The 24,652-nt window shown below is 35.1% G+C and overlaps 1 protein-coding gene and 1 long non-coding RNA gene across 8 annotated transcripts in view; both read left to right on the forward strand.

Annotated features, from left to right (window-relative positions):
- ptprc (protein tyrosine phosphatase receptor type C) overlaps window positions 1–24,652 on the forward strand; it is a 49,873-nt gene that overhangs the window by 14,671 nt on the left and 10,550 nt on the right. For 3 of the 7 annotated variants that reach the window (XM_036586710.1, XM_036586711.1, XM_036586712.1), the window contains 17 exons: window positions 13,813–13,833; window positions 14,783–14,794; window positions 14,881–15,126; window positions 15,402–15,581; window positions 15,962–16,066; window positions 16,219–16,374; window positions 20,924–21,058; window positions 21,249–21,392; window positions 22,483–22,682; window positions 22,807–22,870; window positions 23,019–23,127; window positions 23,245–23,279; window positions 23,360–23,460; window positions 23,619–23,709; window positions 23,814–23,881; window positions 23,983–24,019; window positions 24,115–24,212. In XM_036586710.1, coding sequence (XP_036442603.1) covers window positions 13,813–13,833; window positions 14,783–14,794; window positions 14,881–15,126; window positions 15,402–15,581; window positions 15,962–16,066; window positions 16,219–16,374; window positions 20,924–21,058; window positions 21,249–21,392; window positions 22,483–22,682; window positions 22,807–22,870; window positions 23,019–23,127; window positions 23,245–23,279; window positions 23,360–23,460; window positions 23,619–23,709; window positions 23,814–23,881; window positions 23,983–24,019; window positions 24,115–24,212 — 1,802 coding nt within the window. Of the gene's footprint in view, window positions 1–11,554; window positions 11,642–13,812; window positions 13,834–14,599; window positions 14,681–14,782; window positions 14,795–14,880; window positions 15,127–15,401; window positions 15,582–15,961; window positions 16,067–16,218; window positions 16,375–20,923; window positions 21,059–21,248; window positions 21,393–22,482; window positions 22,683–22,806; window positions 22,871–23,018; window positions 23,128–23,244; window positions 23,280–23,359; window positions 23,461–23,618; window positions 23,710–23,813; window positions 23,882–23,982; window positions 24,020–24,114; window positions 24,213–24,652 lie in introns of all 7 variants that reach the window. The other 4 variants (XM_036586706.1, XM_036586707.1, XM_036586708.1 and 1 more) reach the window with 3 other exon arrangements.
- Window positions 7,798–11,017, forward strand: LOC118819080. Its single transcript, XR_005008130.1, has 3 exons — window positions 7,798–7,906; window positions 8,678–8,764; window positions 10,768–11,017. It is a non-coding gene; the product is annotated as an uncharacterized LOC118819080 (long non-coding RNA).

Here is a 24,652-nt window from a genome sequence, read left to right on the forward strand (position 1 = left end):
GGTTTTTATGTCCAATTGTACTTGTATATTCATTTATTATGCCAGACAGAGAAATAGATATATAGAAATTATATTAATCCCAAAGGAAGCTGTAGTTCTTCTCACAGAAAATAGTGCAAACATGACTCTTTTAAGCAATTCCTCTTATCTACATTCAAAAACACAAGCCACCAACACAAATGTTACAATTTTTCCACATGTAAAATATGTTTAACACTTTAAAATTTTTTTAAAATGTTCTGTAATGTTCAACCCTTTAAAATCCCAAGCTTATTACATACCAAGACTCATTATTCAGTAACTTCAGGGCCTTCAGTGCAAACTGGTTGATCTATTCTTAGGCTATAGAAGTGTGTAATACAACTGTGGGCCTACTGGTTGGCCCTGGCCATTTAGGGGTTAATACAGTTGTGCATCATAAGGCATGATTCGTCTGGAGCCTCTGTTCTATATATAACCAATGGCTTTACAAAAGAACCCCTGAAGAACCAGTTTTAAGGGTATATCAGTTGTTCTCTATTCACTTAAGATTACAGTTGAATACAGGTTTCTGGAAGAGCTTTGGAGAAACATTAATTTTGCATTCAGTGAGCTATTTCAGTGTTGAGATATGATTGTGGTAACTGAATGGCCTTTGTAGTCATATATTCATTTATTATGCTTCTTCTAGTCACAGACAATAGCACAAACACCATTCTTCCACTCACCTCCCCGCTTCAACACTCAAGTTCAGCCCTGCCTACTGCAAAAACTACACCCTCTTTTACACTCAATTCCTTGCATCAAAAGCAACCGACAACTAAAATAACTGTTAAAACAGGTAATGATCCTCATTCATTCATTCATATGTTTATTTTTACACTCTTGGGGTGTTTTCAGACTTGGCAGGTTTGGTTATATTGCTTTGTTAGTGCAGTCTGTGTAAATTTTTGCACATGTAAAATATGTTTATTTTAACACTTTTATAGTACATTATGCATAGCTATACACTTCTGAGAGCATGTTTTGACTAAAAAAAGAAACACAGAAGACCTCAAGAAAAAATGGCTTTATTTAGTCCAGCACAACAGGTAACAACATTAGCAAATATGACACAGAGGTGCTTAATGAGTTTTGCTCTTGTTGCAATAGATAGTTATTGATTTATGAGGGCAATCTGACCAAAACACCTTTTTCTAGGGATGATCACTGAATTTCAAAAGAGTGGTCAGACCTCTTTAACTGAATATGAGTACCCCAGATTCTAATCAGATACTGGACAAGCCTGAAGAGGTTTTTATGTCCAAATGTACTTGTATATTCATTTATTATGCCAGACAGAGAAATAGATATATAGAAATTATATTAATCCCAAAGGAAGCTGAAGTTCTTCTCACGGAAAATACTGCAAACATGACTCTTCTAAGCAATTCCTCTTATCTACATTCAAAAACACAAGCCACCAACACAAATGTTACAATTGGTCAATTTTTCCACATGTAAAATATGTTTATTTTAACACTTTAAAATTTTTTAAAAATGTTCTGTAATGTTTAACCCTTTAAAATCCCAAGCTTATTACATACCAAGACTCATTATTCAGTAACTTCAGGGCCTTCAATGCAAACTGGTTGATCTATTCTTAGGCTATAGAAGTGTGTAATACAACTGTGGGCCTACAGGGGGCCCTGGCCATTTAGGGGTTAATACGGTTGCGCATCATAAGGCATGATTCGTCTGGAGCCTCTGTTCTATATATAACCATTGGCTTTACAAAAGAACCCCTGAAGAACCAGTTTTAAGGGTATATCAGTTGTTCTCTGTTCACTTAAGATTACAGTTGAATACAGGTTTCTGGAAGAGCTTTGGAGAAACATTAATTTTGCATTCAGTGAGCTATTTCAGTGTTGAGATATGATTGTGGTAACTGAATGGCCTTTGTAGTCATATATTCATTTATTATGCTTCTTCTAGTCACAGACAATAGCACAAACACCATTCTCCCACTCACCTCCCCGCTTCAACACTCAAGTTCAGCCCTGCCTACTGCAAAAACTACACCCTCTTTTACACTCAATTCCTTGCATCAAAAGCAACCGACAACTAAAATAACTGTTAAAACAGGTAATGATCCTCATTCATTCATTCATATGTTTATTTTTACACTCTTGGGGTGTTTTCAGACTTGGCAGGTTTGGTTATATTGCTTTGTTAGTGCAGTCTGTGTAAATTTTTGCACATGTAAAATATGTTTATTTTAACACTTTTATAGTACATTATGCATAGCTATACACTTCTGAGAGCATGTTTTGACTAAAAAAAGAAACACAGAAGACCTCAAGAAAAAATGGCTTTATTTAGTCCAGCACAACAGGTAACAACATTAGCAAATATGACACAGAGGTGCTTAATGAGTTTTGCTCTTGTTGCAATAGATAGTTATTGACTTATGAGAGCAATCTGACCAAAAAAACATCTTTTTTCTAGGTATGATCACTAAATTACAACAGAGTGGTCAGACCTCTTGAACTGAAAATGAATACCCCAGATTCTAAGAGATAGACAGAACTGCATTAATCCCTAAGGAAGATGAAGAATTAAGTTCTTACAGAAAAGAGTGAAAACATGACTCTTCTACACAACTCCCAGCTTAAACACTGAAATATGCGACCAACCAAAATAAAACAATTACAATTGGCAAAGTTTTCCACATGTAAAATATGTTTATGTTAAGCATTTTAGTATGACTTTTCTAAGGATGGTGTTAGAGTTATGTGCAATTTCCTGCATACATTAACTAATATCAGTTAACTTAAAAAACTATACATGTCTATAGAAAATGTCATAGCTGGTAAATCTGCATTGCACTTCATGTCCTTTTGGAATTTTTGACAGACCCAAACACCTCTGACCCTGCAAGCACTGAGTCCATCAAGACAGCAGCCTCACCCTCACGCACTGCACCTGAGTCTGACACAACAGGTAACAATACCAGCAAATATGACACAGAGCTCTTTTAATAGATTATCGATTTATGAGGGCAATCTGACCAAAAACACCTTTTCCTAGGGATGATCACTGAATTACAAAGGAGTGATCAGACCTCCTGAACTGAATCCAAGTACCCCAGATTCTAATGAGATACTGGACAAGGCGGAAGAGTTTTATGTCCAGTTATAATAATATATTCATTTATTATGCAAGATAGAGAAATAGATAGGTAAAAACTTTATTAATCCCAAAAAAACTTAGAGAATTAAGTTATTCTCACAGAAAACAGTGCAAACATCTAAGTTCTTCTAAGCAACTCTGCACATCAACTCTCAAATACACAACCAACCAAAATAAAGAACATTTGGTAAAGTTTCCACATGTAAAATATCATTGCTGGCCAAAAAACAAGGATCTCCATTTTTCTGCATCATTTGAGCACTACAGCTGTCTTGTACATTGTGTGAAAGTTTTATGATGATTGGACCAATAGAAATGCTCCCGAGTTGCTTGCACTAACATCTCTTTACCTTATCTTACACTGAAAGTAAATAGCGCTTTTGCCTTCTCTTATGAAGTTGCCATTTTGGAGGTATTAGTTTTCTTTAGACAGTGACAAAGTGTTTTTATCTGAGCCCTTTAAGTATGAGAAATAAGTGCATTGTGCTTAGCTATAAACATCTGAGGGTATGTCCTGACAAAAAAAGACAAAAACTTCAAGAAAAAAACTTTTCTAGGGATGCTAACAGAATTAAAATGACCTCTTGAACTGAAACTGAGTAGACCTACCCTGGGGCCTAAATCAGATACTTGTAAAGAAAAAAAAAAAATACAATTTCCTGCGTACATTAACTAACATCAGCACTAACCCAAAACATTATTTATGTATATAGAAAAAGTCACAGCTGGTAAATTTGGTAAACTGCATTTACTATTGAAATTGCTGACAGTCACAAACACCTCTGGCTCTGCAAGCACTGTGTCCATCGAGGCAACAGCCTCACCCTCACGCACTGCACCAAAGTCCAGCACAACAGGTAACAACACCAGCAAATATGACACAGAGTTGCTTAATACATACAGCATAAGAGTTTTGTTGCAATAGATAGTTATTGATTTATGAGGGCAATCTGACCAAAACACCTTTTTCTAGGGATGATCACTGAATTTCAAAAGAGTGGTCAGACCTCTTTAACTGAATATGAGTACCCCAGATTCTAATCAGATACTGGACAAGCCTGAAGAGGTTTTTATGTCCAATTGTACTTGTATATTCATTTATTATGCCAGACAGAGAAATAGATATATAGAAATTATATTAATCCCAAAGGAAGCTGAAGTTCTTCTCACAGAAAATACTGCAAACATGACTCTTCTAAGCAATTCCTCTTATCTACATTCAAAAACACAAGCCACCAACACAAATGTTACAATTGGTCAATTTTTCCACATGTAAAATATGTTTATTTTAACACTTTAAAATTTTTTAAAAATGTTCTGTAATGTTTAACCCTTTAAAATCCCAAGCTTATTACATACCAAGACTCATTATTCAGTAACTTCAGGGCCTTCAATGCAAACTGGTTGATCTATTCTTAGGCTATAGAAGTGTGTAATACAACTGTGGGCCTCCCGGGGGGCCCTGGCCATTTAGGGGTTAATACAGTTGTGCATCCTAAGGCATGATTCGTCTGGAGCCTCTGTTCTATATATAACCATTGGCTTTACAAAAGAACCCCTGAAGAACCAGTTTTAAGGGTATATCAGTTGTTCTCTATTCACTTAAGATTACAGTTGAATACAGGTTTCTGGAAGAGCTTTGGAGAAACATTAATTTTGCATTCAGTGAGCTATTTCAGTGTTGAGATATGATTGTGGTAACTGAATGGCCTTTGTAGTCATATATTCATTTATTATGCTTCTTCTAGTCACAGACAATAGCACAAACACCATTCTTCCACTCACCTCCACGCTTCAACACTCAAGTTCAGCCCTGCCTACTGCAAAAACTACACCCTCTTTTACACTCAATTCCTTGCATCAAAAGCAACCGACAACTAAAATAACTGTTAAAACAGGTAATGATCCTCATTCATTCATTCATATGTTTATTTTTACACTCTTGGGGTGTTTTCAGACTTGGCAGGTTTGGTTATATTGCTTAGTTAGTGCAGTCTGTTAAAACAAGTGAGAACACTGCAGTACCATGACAACCATGCAAACCCTGGTGCACACCAGATAAGCAGATCAAGATCTCATGAGGAGATTGGGCTCAGACAGCTTCTAAACAAACTGTGGTGTGGTTCGCTTGAAATATGAAAGCAAAACGAATCAGAGATGTCTAAATGTACCACACACAATGAACTGTTGTGTCTTTTGTACATACTTTCTTTGGTACATGCATCAAGTGTTTCTGAAGATGTTTTGACACATGGATGTGTTTTATGATCTCTTCATGAGCTCTGAATTCATATTATATAAACTGAAAACTTTCCTTAGGATAAGAAAAGTGACCAGACCTCTTGATCTGAATCCGAATATAGCAGATCCAAGTCAGCCACCAGCAATGGCTGAAGTTTAAAAGAGCTTAAAATTCAAAACATTTTTGTTCCAGCAAATTTATTGACTATGATCCAGATATTATTGTTAATAAAGGAACAGTTTGGCGAAAAATTGAATGGAATTGTGTCTCAACCCACTCTAAGTGCATACATATCTCCATTTGTTTCGCGTAAATAAATCAATGAGGTTTAGAACACGTTATGATTTACTTTACTCTAGAAAAACAAAAATCAGTTTCTCCATATAATAGATGAATGGTGGGGCAGCTGTTGTGAGTAAATGGAACCACTGAAGCCGACCAAACGCGGGGCTGTGTGAATCCTTAAAATAGAAATTATATTAATCCCAAAGGAAGCTGAAGCTGAAAATAGTGCAAACATGACTCTTCTAAGCAATTCCTCTTATCTACACTCAAAAACACAAGTCACCAACACAAATGTTACAATTGGTCAATTTTTCCACATGTAAAATATGTTTATTTTAACACTTTTACATTTTTAAAAAATGTTCTGTAATGTTTAACCCTTTAAAATCCCAAGCTTATTACATACCAAGACTCATTATTCAGTAACTTCAGGGCCTTCAATGCAAACTGGTTGATCTATTCTTAGGCTATAGAAGTGTGTAATACAACTGTGGGCCTACCGGGGGGCCCTGGCCATTTAGGGGTTAATACGGTTGCGCATCATAAGGCATGATTCGTCTGGAGCCTCTGTTCTATATATAACCATTGGCTTTACAAAAGAACCCCTGAAGAACCAGTTTTAAGGGTATATCAGTTGTTCTCTATTCACTTAAGATTACAGTTGAATACAGGTTTCTGGAAGAGCTTTGGAGAAACATTAATTTTGCATTCAGTGAGCTATTTCAGTGTTGAGATATGATTGTGGTAACTGAATAGCCTTTGTAGTCATATATTCATTTATTATGCTTCTTCTAGTCACAGACAATAGCACAAACACCATTCTTCCACTCACCTCCCCGCTTCAACACTCAAGTTCAGCCCTGCCTACTGCAAAAACTACACCCTCTTTTACACTCAATTCCTTGCATCAAAAGCAACCGACAACTAAAATAACTGTTAAAACAGGTAATGATCCTCATTCATTCATTCATATGTTTATTTTTACACTCTTGGGGTGTTTTCAGACTTGGCAGGTTTGGTTATATTGCTTTGTTAGTGCAGTCTGTGTAAATTTTTGCACATGTAAAATATGTTTATTTTAACACTTTTATAGTACATTATGCATAGCTATACACTTCTGAGAGCATGTTTTGACTAAAAAAAGAAACACAGAAGACCTCAAGAAAAAATGGCTTTATTTAGTCCAGCACAACAGGTAACAACATTAGCAAATATGACACAGAGGTGCTTAATGAGTTTTGCTCTTGTTGCAATAGATAGTTATTGACTTATGAGAGCAATCTGACCAAAACACCTTTTTCTAGGGATGATCACTGAATTTCAAAAGAGTGGTCAGACCTCTTTAACTGAATATGAGTACCCCAGATTCTAATCAGATACTGGACAAGCCTGAAGAGGTTTTTATGTCCAAATGTACTTGTATATTCATTTATTATGCCAGACAGAGAAATAGATATATAGAAATTATATTAATCCCAAAGGAAGCTGAAGTTCTTCTCACGGAAAATACTGCAAACATGACTCTTCTAAGCAATTCCTCTTATCTACATTCAAAAACACAAGCCACCAACACAAATGTTACAATTGGTCAATTTTTCCACATGTAAAATATGTTTATTTTAACACTTTTACATTTTTTAAAAATGTTCTGTAATGTTTAACGCTTTAAAATCCCAAGCTTATTACATACCAAGACTCATTATTCAGTAACTTCAGGGCCTTCAATGCAAACTGGTTGATCTATTCTTAGGCTATAGAAGTGTGTAATACAACTGTGGGCCTCCCGGGGGGCCCTGGCCATTTAGGGGTTAATACGGTTGCGCATCATAAAGCATGATTCGTCTGGAGCCTCTGTTCTATATATAACCAATGGCTTTACAAAAGAACCCCTGAAGAACCAGTTTTAAGGGTATATCAGTTGTTCTCTATTCACTTAAGATTACAGTTGAATACAGGTTTCTGGCAGAGCTTTGGAGAAACATTAATTTTGCATTCAGTGAGCTATTTCAGTGTTGAGATATGATTGTGGTAACTGAATGGCCTTTGTAGTCATATATTCATTTATTATGCTTCTTCTAGTCACAGACAATAGCACAAACACCATTCTTCCACTCACCTCCCCGCTTCAACACTCAAGTTCAGCCCTGCCTACTGCAAAAACTACACCCTCTTTTACACTCAATTCCTTGCATCAAAAGCAACCGACAACTAAAATAACTGTTAAAACAGGTAATGATCCTCATTCATTCATTCATATGTTTATTTTTACACTCTTGGGGTGTTTTCAGACTTGGCAGGTTTGGTTATATTGCTTTGTTAGTGCAGTCTGTGTAAATTTTTGCACATGTAAAATATGTTTATTTTAACACTTTTATAGTACATTATGCATAGCTATACACTTCTGAGAGCATGTTTTGACTAAAAAAAGAAACACAGAAGACCTCAAGAAAAAATGGCTTTATTTAGTCCAGCACAACAGGTAACAACATTAGCAAATATGACACAGAGGTGCTTAATGAGTTTTGCTCTTGTTGCAATAGATAGTTATTGACTTATGAGAGCAATCTGACCAAAAAAACATCTTTTTTCTAGGTATGATCACTAAATTACAACAGAGTGATCAGACCTCTTGAACTGAAAATGAATACCCCAGATTCTAAGAGATAGACAGAACTGCATTAATCCCTAAGGAAGATGAAGAATTAAGTTCTTACAGAAAAGAGTGAAAACATGACTCTTCTACACAACTCCCAGCTTAAACACTGAAATATGCGACCAACCAAAATAAAACAATTACAATTGGCAAAGTTTTCCACATGTAAAATATGTTTATGTTAAGCATTTTAGTATGACTTTTCTAAGGATGGTGTTAGAGTTATGTGCAATTTCCTGCATACATTAACTAATATCAGTTAACTTAAAAAACTATACATGTCTATAGAAAATGTCATAGCTGGTAAATCTGCATTGCACTTCATGTCCTTTTGGAATTTTTGACAGACCCAAACACCTCTGACCCTGCAAGCACTGAGTCCATCAAGACAGCAGCCTCACCCTCACGCACTGCACCTGAGTCTGACACAACAGGTAACAATACCAGCAAATATGACACAGAGCTCTTTTAATAGATTATCGATTTATGAGGGCAATCTGACCAAAAACACCTTTTCCTAGGGATGATCACTGAATTACAAAGGAGTGATCAGACCTCCTGAACTGAATCCAAGTACCCCAGATTCTAATGAGATACTGGACAAGGCGGAAGAGTTTTATGTCAAGTTATAATAATATATTCATTTATTATGCAAGATAGAGAAATAGATAGGTAAAAACTTTATTAATCCCAAAAAACTTAGAGAATTAAGTTATTCTCACAGAAAACAGTGCAAACATCTAAGTTCTTCTAAGCAACTCTGCACATCAACTCTCAAATACACAACCAACCAAAATAAAGAACATTTGGTAAAGTTTCCACATGTAAAATATCATTGCTGGCCAAAAAACAAGGATCTCCATTTTTCTGCATCATTTGAGCACTACAGCTGTCTTGTACATTGTGTGAAAGTTTTATGATGATTGGACCAATAGAAATGCTCCCGAGTTGCTTGCACTAACATCTCTTTACCTTATCTTACACTGAAAGTAAATAGCGCTTTTGCCTTCTCTTATGAAGTTGCCATTTTGGAGGTATTAGTTTTCTTTAGACAGTGACAAAGTGTTTTTATCTGAGCCCTTTAAGTATGAGAAATAAGTGCATTGTGCTTAGCTATAAACATCTGAGGGTATGTCCTGACAAAAAAAGACAAAAACTTCAAGAAAAAAACTTTTCTAGGGATGCTAACAGAATTAAAATGACCTCTTGAACTGAAACTGAGTAGACCTACCCTGGGGCCTAAATCAGATACTTGTAAAGAAAAAAATATATATACAATTTCCTGCGTACATTAACTAACATCAGCACTAACCCAAAACATTATTTATGTATATAGAAAAAGTCACAGCTGGTAAATTTGGTAAACTGCATTTACTATTGAAATTGTTGACACTCACAAACACCTCTGGCTCTGCAAACACTGTGTCCATCGAGGCAACAGCCTCACCCTCACGCACTGCACCAAAGTCCAGCACAACAGGTAACAGCACCAGCAAATATGACACAGAGTTGCTTAATACATACAGCATAAGAGTTTTGTTGCAATAGATAGTTATTGACTTATGAGGGCAATCTAACCAAAAAACACCTTTTTCTAGGAATGATCACTGAATTACAAAAGAGTGATCAGACCTCTTGAACTGAACCAAAGTACCCCAGATTCTAATAAGATACTGAATAAGGCTGAAAAGTTTTTTTTATGTCCAGTTGTATACATATATTAATTTATTATGCTAGATAGAAAAATAGATGCATAGTAACTTTATGAGTCCTGAAGAAAGTTGAAGAATGAATTTCTTTACAGAATACAGTGCAAACACGACTGTTCTAAGCATCACTGTGCATCAAAACTCAAATATGCTTCCAACCAAAATAAATGTTACAATTGGTGAAGTTTTCCATGTGTAAAATATCTTCGCTGTCCAAAAAACAAGGATCTCCATTTTTTCTTTTATTTTTTTGCATCATTTGAGCACTGCAGCTGTCTTGTACATTGTGTGAAAGTTTTATGATGATTGGACCAATAGAAATGCTCCAAATTTGCTTTGACTAACATATCTTTACATTATCTTACATTAAAAGTAAATAGTGTTTTTTCCTTCTTCTATAAAGTTGCCATTTTGAAAATATTAGTTTTTCTTTAGACAGTGACAAAATGTTTGTATCACAACCCTTTAAGTATGAGAAATAAGTACATTGTGTACAGATAGCTATAAACTTCTGCTCATAGAATTAAAATGACCTCTTGAACTGAAACTGAGTAGACCTACCCTGGGGCCTAAATCAGATACTTGTAAAGAACAAAAAATTTTATATACAATTTCTTGCATGCATTAACTAACATCAGCACTAACCCAAAACATTATTTATGTATATAGAAAAAGTCACAGCTGGTACATTTGTATTGCACTTCATTTACTGTTGAAATTGTTGACAGTCTCTGGCTCTGCAAGCACTGTGTCCATCGAGACAACAACCTCACCCTCACGCACTGCACCAAATTCGAGCACAACAGGTAACAACATCAGCAAATATGGCACAGAGTTGCTTAATACATACAGCATAAGAATTTTACTCTTGTCGCAATAGATTGATGTTGATTTATGAGGGCAATCTGACCAAAAACACCTTTTTTTTCTAGGAATGATCACTGAATTACAAAAGAGTGATCAGACCTCTTTAACTGAACAGACCTCTTGAAGTGAATATGAGTACCCCAGATTCTAAATAAATACTGAATAAGGCTGAAAAGTTTTTATTTTTTATGTCCAGTTATAGTTGTATATTCATTTGTTTTTCTAGATAGAGAAATAGATCGATAAAAACTTTTAAATCCTGAAGAAAGTTGAAGAATGAATTACTTCACAGAATACAATGCAAACATGACTGTTCTAAGCGTCTCTATGCATCAGCACTCAAATACACATCCAGACATTGTGCATAACAATTGACTTCTGAGGGCATGTCCTGACAAAGGCAAGAAAAACATAAGGAAAAAACATGTTTTCTAGGGACACTCTCAGAATTAAAATGACCTCTTGAACTGAAACTAAGTAGACCTACCATAAGATCTAAATCAGATACTTACAGAAAAAAGATTTTATGTAGTTTCCTGTGCATATTATCTACGATCAGTACCAACCCAAAAATCTTGTATGTGTGCAGAAAATGTCACAGCAGGTAAATTTGTGTTGCATTTCATGTTCTGTTGAAACTGTTGACAGACCCAAGCACCTCTGACTCCACACGCACGTCCAAAGTGACAACAACAACCTTACCCTCACCCACTGCTCCAATGTCCAATACAACAGGTAACAACACCAGCAAATATGACAGAGTTACTTACTACATACAGCAACAGAGTTTTGCCATTGTTGTAATATATTTTTGTTATTGACTTATAAGGGTTTAGAGTATTAAAGTATCCCAGATTCTAATCAGATACTGGGCAAGGCTGAAAAGTTTTTAATTCCAATTATCTTCACATACTAATCACATTAACTCTCATCAGTATCATTAAGGATATCATGGAATAATACTAAAATGTACATTTGAAAGCTAAGCAATGAATAATGCATCACTAAAGCAGTATTTGAATCTATTTATCTATATCTATATATATATATATATATATATATATATATATATATATATATATGAATGAATGACAGTATTTGTATGATGGCGTAAGATGTTTTAAGAATAAATTACTTAAACTATAGTGATGAACCTCTGTTCCATTTAAAGCATTGAACCCCACACATTTTATTGAAGATTTTTCCCTTTAAATTATCATTTTCACACATATTTTCCAATCCCTTTTAGTTATTATTGATGTTACTATGTTGATGATCAAGTTCTGTTAATGAGGCATGTGTTCCTGCAGACACAAAAAAGTAGTTAGTTAGTTAGTTGTTCATATCTGCAGCCACACAGGTCTCCTTAAAGGGCCCATCCTACATTTTTCTTGCATTTATTTTTGCCCTGAGGTCCATGTCTGACATTTAAGTGGTTTATGTACTAAAAGGGCTGTTTTTGTCACTGTGCCTTTAAGACTGATATATGTAAGTGACCTCTGTTCTGACCAATGCGTATTGTGTTTCATTCAAAAAGCAGACTTCTAACTTTAGCATTAATGAGTGGAGCTAAACAGCTGGTTTTCATAACATCACAAGCCTTCTAAGTTCCATTACATTGGATAAAACAGGAACAATCCCTCATAACAGTGTTATAAGCAGAACAAATGTCACTTTAAGGCCCATCATGTCAATGTAATATCATTTATGTTATGAATTAGCTTATGTCATCTTGCAATTACTGACTGTTAAAAAGCAGCACTTTTGTCCAGCACTTATGCATGTGTTATGAAACCCCAATGTGGGTCGCCTTCACATTAAATGTTACTGAATGTTGTGTTGGTTTGTTATAACCATAAAATATATACCATTATATACCATTAAAAACCAGGTCTGATTTTTGTACCTCTGAAGCATGTAGAGGATATATTTACAAATTGAGCTTCTCGCTACAGTCAATAAAATAGCATTTCCTCCAAACACCTACTTGCTTCAACACCAACACTCACATACTGATAGAGCAGTCAAAAATCTTTCTATGTATGTATATATATCCTGCATATGCTAATTCACATGATCACCAATCAAAAGAAAATTATCCAAACTACATGCCTCTTTGAGTAAAGATTATACTAATTTGGGCTCCCGAGTGGCGCAACCGTCTAAGCGTTGGCCCTGTCATCAGGAGATCGCGAGTTTGATCCCTGGTGATGCTACAGCCATCCGTAGCCAGGAGTCCAAGAGAGCACAATTGGCCTTGCTCTCTCTGGGTGGGTAGGATGGCCCCTCCTTCTCTCCCCATCACTTAACGCGATACTAGTCAGCGCAGGCGTCTGTTAGCTGACGTAACAGATCTGGCGGTTGGCGCTTTCCTCCGAGCGCGTTCGGCTGTCCAGTGACATTGCGTGAGCGGCAGTTCGAAAAGAAGCGGTGGCTGGCTTCACAGGTCTCGGAGGAAGCCTGTGTTAGCCTTCACCCTCCTAGCGTTGATAGCATCGTGTGCTTGGGGGAGTCCTAACTAGCGGGTGTAATTGGCGACGACTAAATTGGGTTAAACCCCCCCATCCCCCAAAAAATTGATAATATTATCAATGTTAGAAACAGTAATGTTTAATTTAGAAAATGTTTATTTTTAGCACTAATAATTTTGCTATACTGTGACTGATTTCTCCTTTTTTCATAGTGTGAAAAATAAGGAGATTATAAAATAGACTGTTGTGTTCTCAAATGCAGCCATTTGAGAACATGACAGATGCACATGGGGAAAAAATCTGATCAGAGATCACTGAATTACAAAAGATTGGTTATTATGATATTTTTAAATATGATATTGTCAGTGCTGTTCTTCCTTTGGTGTTTTGTTCTTTACATTTTATAATATCCTTTTCAAATGATTCTGTTCACAGAAAATCAGAAAAAAGGACCAGGTGAGACTTTTAACACTTCATACAGATCACTGAGAAACTGCGAAGTTTTGTTAACATTCTTTAAACAATGTACTCTTTGGTCAGATATTGTAGATTGCAGTTTTTATGTATTGCATGTGATAGTTCTTTTAAGAAGAGCTGTTAATACAGCGTGATTCAAAAAGAGTCATCTGATTTCAAAATGATTTATTTAACTTGTAAATCATTACAGAAGAATGCAGTAAGTTGTAAATGGTTTAAATGAGCATAAAGTTTATTATGTAACTTTATAAGTGCTCAATATGAACCTCCCCCAGCTGTACGGACAACATCAATGCGATAGTCAAATTCATCCCATACTGGATTAAAAATGTCGAGTGTTACTGTACTCACGGCTCTTTCAATGCGATTTCGGAGATCATCCAGTGTTGTGGAACCAACAACGAACGATCTGAGCTGTTGGAGGTTCACTGCCAACGAAAATCACGTTACACAGTTATGACAGATTCACTCTTCTTGAAGTGGAGAAGGCAGAATACTTTCTGCTTAGGGGTCGCATCTCCTCTCAGACTGAAGGGAGCCATCTTCCAGTGACAGTCAGAAACTCTATGACCCCCTCTTTCAATTGGTATGTGATTGGTTCCTAGGCACCTCTCGGTTGTAAAAATATGGCGCTTTGAAATTGGATGAGTCTTTTTGAATCACCCTGTACTTTAGGTCGTGTTAAGAGTTGTGTAGTACTGGTGATTCCATCTTGCACTTTATGCCCTGTTGATAATGCTGACAGTCACAAACACCTCTGACTCTGCAAGCACTGTGTCCACAATCAACACAACATCACCCCCACCCACCATACCCCTCACAACAGGTAACAATGCCAGCAAATTTGACAGAGTTGCTTTGTTAATACAGCAAACAGTTACTATTGTTGCAAAGATTGTTATTGACTGCTTTATTTTTTTCTCTGCAGAAAAATCCTCTTGTAAGTATACATCATGTTCAAATATATTAAATCCCACGTGATCATGATATGTTTCTCTCAGATTCATGTACAATATGGTTTTACAGGTGTATACACCATCACACGTGGAACGGACGCCTTTGAAGTGGAGTTGGAAAATATTGACACGAATGAAAAGAATTACTCTTTTCAGTACACAGACACCTCTGATAATTCCAGTGTGAAACTAATGTTTGAGAATAATACAACTCTCCAGATACAGTTTAAAGACTTGAAGCCTTGCCACATTTACAGAGCCCATGTTAACCCTTTCTGTAACCACAGTAAAGCTGACACTTTTGAGACAAAACTGAGTAAGTTATTAAAACAGACACTGCATATTCTGATGAGAAAATATGAATTATTGTCCATTAATTTTGTTTTACTTACTGAGATAGAAGACCAATTCTAGTAAGCATTATCTTAAGAGAAAATGGTGTGTTTAGTTAAAATAGTACAATCACAAATTAAATTTTAATTTAATTTATTAACGTAGTAAGTCAACTGTTGAAAAACAAATGCCATTATGATGTCTTGATAATTTATGTCGAAAAGTAATTCATATCCATGTAATCTTATTTTCCCAAAGTTGAGACAGATATAACAAACATGACTCTTGAAAAGGACAAGGTGTGCTTTAAGACTAAATGGAAATTAACAACTGAGTTGTGTTTTGAGAGAAACAATGAATCCTGTACTGAGAAGCTCTTGACTATTGAAGGACACAACTGCAAAAGCAAGGATATACGGATCACTCTTCCTCCAGCAGGTATATTTATATAAATGTGCATATATTAAATATTATATGTATAAAATTATACAGACCCCAGGCCTTTTTGTGACATGAGATATTTTTGTGTTTAGCGCAGTTCCAGTGGCTTTCTAAAATAGGCTGCTACACTGTTAAACTATTATAATCCAGCTGTGTATGTAGATGTGTTATCAACAAAACTAAATGAAAGCATTGTTGGAATTTAATCATAAGGTTGAATAAATTGTATAATAATGTGTAACCTTTCTTTGTGATATGCTCACACTCATTTCTGTTCAAAGGCTTCAGTATAGTTGTGCACACACAGTACAGGTAATATGATATTTGAAAAAAAATACTAAAACTCAGACTGATTTTCTGAAATGTCTTTGTTGCAGAAGATCCTGAAATCACATTTACAAATTGGATCCCCTCTAGACTAAATTGGACAAATAAGCCTGAGAAATGTAACTGCAATTTAAATATCAGTTGCATCCCCACAGGTAAGCAGTGGAATTGTGAATGCATAGAATCCTAAGAGCAGCTTTTTTCGTTTGTTCCCTCACAAATTACTTGTAATGATTACAAATAATGATTTAACATAATTCCGTATAATAATTCAGAAATCGTGAGACTAAATGTTTTTTCTCTTCAGGCTCACAGCAGAGTTTCATTGTAGAATCTGGAAAGGAAGTAAAAAACTTTCAACCTTTCCAAGAGTATAACTGCACTGGGATATTCCACTATAGGGCCTCTGCCTTTTGTCACAAAAACATCACAAGCAAACCTATCTTATTTACCATCAAATGTGGTAAGTTGATATCAATTTCAGACTTTACAAATTCCTACACTCTTAACAAAGGCAAGGGTTCTTTAGTAAAGAAAATGGTTCTGTATAGAACCATGAATGCTCAAAGAACCCTTTGCATGATTAAAGGTTCTTCAAGTTGATGGAGAACATGTTGTGTATGGTTCTATATAGAACCTTTTTAAAAAAGGTTCTATATAGCACTGAAAAGTTTCTTCTATTGTAACAGACTTGTTATCATAACAATAGAAGAATCCTTTTTGGTGCTATATAGAACCTTTTTTAAAAAAGGTTATGTATAGAACCATACACAACACATTCTCCATAAATCTGAAGAAGCATTTCACGATGCAAAGGGTGTTCATGGTTCTACGTAGAACCTATTTTTTTTTTTACTAAAAAGCCATTTTTTTGGAGTGTAGGTAACAATGTGTACAGTATGTGTGACCAAAAGACATCAGTATTCAGGCCTCTGGACTTTGTTTTTTGTGATTAAGACACTAGCATAAAATTATGACACATCGTAATTTTTGTAAGCTGGCACAGAGTGGCACAAAAGGGGAGGGTTCAAATGACGACATTGTCAGTAGACATGGTTAGACATTCTGCAGTGATATCCAGTCAAAACAACTCCTCTCAGTCGCTCTGACCCTTAAAGGCAGATGTTTAAATATGTATCTCTACCAGTTAATCTACTTTTCTTTATTAATAACATTTTCACAATGCTGTTGTTGCATTTATTTAATATGCAAAAAATGGAATCTAGCAGTTTCGTAGATTTTAATTTACTTTGTCTCATTCTGAATGAGCTCACGCTCGAGATGCTTGTGAGTTGTTCTGTTAATGGATGTTCATGCCCAAGTTTGGTATTTTACATCAATAATTCACTCAAGGCTGTGAGTTATGATGATTAGTCTTTGGTTAAGGAGTGTTAGGAAAGGTGCAAAGCAGAGTATAATCATTAGATCATATTGATTAAATCATAATCATATGAATTAACTAATATCATAGTAACTGGGAACAGGTTATGAAAAAACATATTAAATACTCAAGGTACAAATCATCAAGAAACATGGTAAATATTAGAAACCATAATTCCAAACAAATGGGACAGTGTGTGAAATGCAGATAGAATCAGAAAGCAGTGATTTTTGAATCCATGTCAATCTGTATTTAAATGAAAACAGTAAATGTTAAACTTTATTGTTTTTGTAGATATACACACTCTCACTCAAATTGATGTTCCAGAAAAGTTGAGATGGAGGTCATTTAAGGAACTATAGCTGTCAGAAAAAATCTGACATTAAAACATTCATCTAATCCAATGAAAAAATGTACATTCAGATGCAGAAAATTAATTCATTTGAATGTTTAAAGTTCCCTTGTCTCCAACCTAATATGTTTTTGGCTAGTTAGTTACTAACATTATCACAAACAAGTACCAAATGGAGGGAAGAACATGCCATTGCTGACCATAAACAAACAGTTTAAATTGCTCTTATTTAAAATTGTATGGAGTTTTATTTGCAAACCTCTGACAGGTTTTTAGCAGCTCAGTCATTCTAAGTGAATGAGGTAACTGAATGACCTGCTTTAGATGGCTGATAAGCCAACACTCCGAATGTGGTCATGTCTAAAAGGTAATTAAGCTGCGTGGTTTAGCTGCTACACAAGTTACTGCAGCCACCTACGTGAGTTACTGACCTTTACTCGCACTTTCAGGGCAGACAATTTCAATGGGGTATTTTATGGATTCCTATTAAATCATCATTCTTAAAGATACATCATAGTAGGCCTGTGTAACTTGTTTGGCAACCACATGCTCCTGTCCCAACTTAATTAAATTTGGAATGAAAATATATTTAAAAAAACAACTAAAGTTCATAAGGTAAAACATCAAATATTGTGTCTTTGTACTGTTCACTCAAATTAATACAGGTCAAACAGAATTTTATAATCATCTTTTTTTAAATTTCATTTTAGAATTGAGGTTTGTAGAAACAAAATATGTTATGCAGTTTTCATGAGTAATTAATGAACATGCATCCAGTATAGTTACTGTTGAAGTTTAAGGAAAAAAAAAATGTTATACTCAAGTGCTGTATTTTTCTACCTCAGTAAATGCTGTGCTCATGTATGTCATAATCTGACTGCATATACCCACATACCATAGCATGTTAAATATCTCTGCACCTTATCCTCACTACCTCATGCTCAGAAATGAGTGCTGTGTCTGTGCTGCACTGTCCTGTCTGTTTACTGTGCCTAATGTCTGTTTTATTTACTGTATTTATTGTACTGTTTCTAGTTTAATGTTTTGCACACTTATGTCTGCACATTTGCACTTTGTCTGTACTGTCTGTTTTGTTCCATGTTGCACCATGGTCCTGGAGGAACGTAATTTTGCTCCACTGTGTACTTGTACACAGATGGAATGACAATAAAAGCCTCTTGACTTGACTAATATAGTAACAACCACGAATAGTGATGCTAATGTTTCATGAATGGCATAATATGCCAAAACGTACTTATGTGATTAAGGTTGGAATCAGTACAGAATACTAGATTAATTAGTAATTAATTGATGGAAGACCTCATTATTTCCTCATGCTTTATGCATTAAACCTACATGAGTAGACATACAGTAAGTAGGTCTGTAGGAATTAGCCTACATCATTATAAAAATAAAGCTACAAGTTTGTGAATCAGTATGCTACCTTGATTATTTCATGAATGAATGAAAAGCTTATGAATGGTGGGCTGTGGTGTTTGGCTTGTTTGTTGCTGCCTTTAATAGTAATACTTCATCATTAGTTACAAGTATTTGTGTCCCTTTTAATAACGAATTCACATGTATTGCACAAAGGATCATTTGGAAAGAAATGAGTCCTTCATGAGTCCTTGACAAAGATAATATGTAACTAGGCTTGGGAGGTATACCAGTATGACAATGTCCCATGCAATTAATTTTGCCGTACCGTAGATACCATGATATGCCCAGAAATAGCGAACTAGAACCGCCCCCTGGACAAACCAAACATGAGTCTGAACAGCTTCCAAAACTTTTAGAAGTTTAACAAAACGCACATTTTAGAAGAGGTAATCCACACTGCTGAATGCTGCTTGCAGTATGCTTCAATATTAATCAGTGTGGCCTTATATATCAGCTTCAATAGTATTTTTTATTGTTATTGTTGTTATCAATACATTAATACTGTTGTCATTGTTGTTGTTGATATTGTGGTCATATTATCATCCAGATAGTAGAAAATACCATGATATAAATTTAAGTTCACCCCTAATTAATACTATGACTTCTGCTATGACTAAAACTATGACAAGGTTTATCCCAGAAAGAAGAATCTCTAACAGTGGCTCTAACCAAAGCTATTAGCTTACAGCCACAAGTGGAATACAACTAAAGTGTAGGACAGAACAGCTGTAGTTTGCAACAACAGCTAGATATCAAAAGCAAATTACAATAAAGCACTGCATACAAAACGATCTAATGGAACTTTGCTAGATCTGGTATTTAATTAAATATATTAGAAATTATGTTAGGTCTGTTTGTTTTATCATACATAGAAATGTGTCAACTGTGTCATATTAAAGTGACAAAAAAGGTACATCTACAAAACCAGGCTGTAAGTAATGAAACTGGACTTTTGCACCTTTGCCACTTTGGCCTTATATCTGTGCTAAGAATGGGTGTAGGGAGGATGTAACTTAAGCACAGTTTTGGATAGTAGGTTTGAAAAATTTGGATGCTGCATTCCCTGTTGCACCAGTTTTTGCCTAGATACATATATGGAATTTGAATTTTAACAATTTAAATAGAAAAGCAGTCATGTAGTCCTTGGGATGGGGTGGGAGAAGGTCAAGCTGACAGGAAGAGGACTTCTGAGACAAGAAAGGGTCAGTGAAAGTAAGAGAACATGTCAGACACTTGAGTCAGGGTTTTGGGAAGAAGATAAATGGGGAGAGGGAAATGTTAGTGAATACTTCTGACCTGGTCCTTGAAATGCATGGGATGGCCTGACTCATTGCAAGATATGCATCCAGAAATCAATCAGTCTTTAGGCCGAATCGCCAACAGTAATAAAAAATGCTTTTATTCTGGACTGCTTGACTCTGCAAGCCTTATAACTTGGTTCTGTCTGTTCTGTTTGGTCTTATCATTCTTTGAAAAAATATGCACATAGATTAGACAACATCAAACACTTAATTCCCCTTAAATCCATGACATGCACTTGCAACTTCATAATGTACAAAAGGTGACAAGAATTTCTTTGAGCAAACTCAGTTAGGGTAGTTCCACCTTGGTAGGGTGTCAAAAAAGATTCATTAAGCAGTACTGTGTCAAATCACCGTATCCAGAAATAAGCTCAGTCTTGAATACATATTATGCTGAGGTAACCACTCAAAAAGCCACAAAAATACCATAATCCTTGACATAAAATGAACGTTTTTATCCTGCCATTATCTTATGTATCGATGAAGTGAAAATAATAAGTAATGTTCATGTGCTAAACTACTTCTTTCTCTCTCATAGATGTGAGGAAAGCCATTGAATTTACACCAGGTAATAACAGCATACAAGCAAAATGGAATGAAAATGGAAATAATTGCTCCATGCCAGTTACTAGTTCTGATGTCATATGTTCAGAATCCAATGATTTTAAAAAAGGTAAGAAATCAAACTCTCCTGTAATATTCTTCTTTTATTCTTTTATTTTATCTTTGTCACTTCATTTAATTATATTTTCTACTTGGCCAGTTAGTCAAGTGTTTCACTGTGTATACAATACAATCATATGCTTTGTGTATTCTGATACTGTTTATAAATGGTCAGAGGAATCATATTGTGTGCTTTACAGTTTCAGGCCATTGTAGTCTGAAATCTCAGAAGAGCTGTACTGTGGATAATTTAAAAACCTTTACCACGTATCATTGCACCTTTAACGCAATACATGAAGGCCTCTTGCGTAATGTAACTGAAGAAAAAAAAACTCTTCCTGGACGTGAGTATTAACTGTTTTTGTGTGATTGTTGTCATGATATGAAAAATGCATTTATATTATTTCAGGAATTTTCTTACTAACTCTTATTATATATTATATTTATATTAATATAATATATAATTAATTACATTAATTACTCATGAAACTGCATAACATATTTTGTTTCTACAAACCTCAATTCTAAAATGAAATTTTAATAAAGGTGATTAAAAAATTCTGTTTGACCTGTATTAACTGTATTTACTTTTATTCTAATCCTCCATCTTAACTTTATATTCCATGAAACACCATCCCACATATGAACCAATACTGTTACACTAAATAAAGTTGTTCTACATTATCATCTATATATTTATAAGTTGGAATAAGTTCGAGCTGTATTTGCAACCATATCAAAGTCCTTGAGTTTGGAACTGTTGAATAACTGTGTTACTTAGATTACAGCTAGAAAAGTATTCTTTATCATTTTGTAAGAAGAGCTGTAAGATTACTATAAGAGTTTCTGCTGCTTTCAAGGTGTAACATTGGTATTACTAAAAACAGTCACCCTTATCTTGGACTGTGCCTACTTGATCAAAGAAGAAAAACAAACCTGTCTCTGGAGTCTGTGTCATGTGCTTTCCATTTGTAAGAAGCCAAATAGGATGCAATTAAATGCATTCTTTGTACTATGGAAATGTTTGTCTTTCTGTTAAGAAAACTACTGACAAAAATTTGAAGCTAGATGTAGAAACTGTAAAGGCAGCTTTTAGAAGCCAGTCATCAAGTGTGTATAAAAAAGCCTGGCATTTCAGGAATAAATAAAAATATACAAGAGGTTTGAGCACCGATAACACAAAGTTGCCATTTTTGCTCACACCTTATGATCAAATGGCCTGTCCCAGAGCATTTGGAACAAATTAATTTGTACATGTCTTTGTGTCTTTTTGCTTATTGGCTGCCAAAGCAAATTCTTGGTCTATCATCCATACTTTGTGAAATTCTCAAAATAAGTCTGAAAATAAAATAATTGAATAAAAATCTTGTATATTTTTTGAGATCTACAAAATATTATGTCTAAATGTTTGCTGTTTGTCTCTTCTTTTAATAGGTCCCACGTTGTACACACCAAAAGCATCTTTTGTCTCCAATAATGCTTTTCTTGTGAGATGTAATATTAATCAATGGAATGGGGCACAGGGAATATACTATGCAAGCATCTCGCCAGCCAGTGATAAACACCATTATCAAAATGAATCATGTTTCTTTATTTTTGACAACCTCTACTACTTAACTAAGTATACAGTGAAGGTATTTATAATTAACTTGAGTTTATTTCAGTGTGCAGTTCATAAAGTAATTGCTCAGTACTAACTTTGAGTACCACTGCATTGTTTTGATAGTTCATTTAAAACTGTATGTATGTTCAATTCAGGTCTATGGTGTAAATGGAAATAAAATAAAGGGTGAAGCCATACATGTTGACTACAAAACTAACTGTAAGACCTATTTTATTTTATTTGCATTATTCTGTAAATAATTAATGAATCTACTATACAGTGTATTTTGTCTATCTTCTATTTCGCTAATCATCTATTTTAATGTAGTTATGCCGTTAACTAGCCTAAAACATTTGGTGTGTTTCAGACAATGACAGAGCTGTTCTTGGATTCCTGGGGTTCCTCATTTTTCTTACATCTATTGCGCTGCTGTTTGTGCTGTACAAAATCTACCTTCTGAAGAGGAAACAGCTAAGGTCTGCATTATGGCTCACTGATGCTGATTTTACTTAGGATATGTTACTTTTGCATGACTTTTTGTATTAATTTTATAAGACAATTTCATACACACCTTGCTTTATGTCTTACTGCAGTGATGAACGTGAACTGGATGATCTTCTGCCTACAAGTATGTTTTTTTCTTATCCTCTCTACAATGCCAATTTTTGTTTTTCTGCTGGCCCTGATGTATTTTTCTTACTTTAATAGATACCCTCCTCCCAGTGGAGCCCATTGCTGCTGACATGCTAGTTGAAACCTATAAAAAGAAGATAGCTGATGAGGGACGCCTGTTTATGGAAGAATTTCAGGTGACTATTCTACTATTATGTACCATCTAGGCCACCTCAGTAATAGTAGATAGCAATATCTGAGCAGCTAGAGAAATATGCTGAGATATGTGACAATGAGCATAGGTCCAATTTGTGAAGTCCACTTAAATATGCTTGTTTGTTTTTGTTTCTCACAGAGCATCCCACGAATTTTCTCCAATTATACTGTCAAAGAGGCAAAAAAAGCAGAAAACCAGTCAAAGAACCGCTACATTGACATTCTGCCCTGTAAGTTAAGCATTGAGCAAATGCAGTGTGGATTTCTAATGTTTTACATTCCATTTTTCTTCTGTTTTTATGGTTTACGTATGCACTGATGAATATGCTTTCAGATGACTATAATCGTGTTCCACTATCTAATGGAGGAAGACATGACTATATTAATGCCAGTTTTATTGAGGTACGTTTTCTGTAGTTGATCTGAAATCTGAAAACATACCATAAAGTTTATATTGTCTTTGTATAAAAAAGCTACATAATTTTTACATTGTCTTCATGCAGGGTTACAAAGAGTCCAACAAATACATTGCAGCCCAAGGTAATTACATCACTCATTATTGTGACTTATAAGTCAAGTCAATAGTAATCTTTTCTGTGGTTACTAACATTGCCTGTAATTCTCATTTTGCTCAGGACCCAAGGAAGAGACCATTGGAGATTTCTGGAGGATGACCTGGGAGCAGAACAGCTCCATCATCGTCATGGTTACCCGTTGTGAGGAGGGAAACAAGGTACGTAAACAGGTTTGTTTGCATACAGATGTTGCTGTTCATGGTCTTGAATACATTGGCCATATTTGATTGATTTCCTTATCAGATGTTCTTTGGTACAGAACAGTCTTTTTGCCATTTCTGTTATTAAAGACCAACTACAACAGCAATTTTACATATAGCCTACACACTGAGTAGGAATAAGGGCTACCTTGTCAACTTGACTTCAAAAAATGACCAAGACACATCTACTGTTAATACATTTATTAATACATTTGTTAAAACTCAGTCTGCTGAAAATTAAAGTATCCAGGACAAGAAAGAATGCACAGAATAAGCTTTATTTTGGTAACCATCCTCTGAAAAATATTTTACTTCTTGTGGAAAAATGTGGAATATGTGGAAAGCACTGTACGTTTTTCAGAGGACAGATGTTATGTTGATTCAACAGACATTTGATT

This window comes from Colossoma macropomum, unplaced genomic scaffold (genome assembly GCF_904425465.1).
Source record: "Colossoma macropomum unplaced genomic scaffold, Colossoma_macropomum, whole genome shotgun sequence".
In the NCBI taxonomy this organism is placed as follows: Eukaryota; Metazoa; Chordata; class Actinopteri; order Characiformes; family Serrasalmidae; genus Colossoma; species Colossoma macropomum.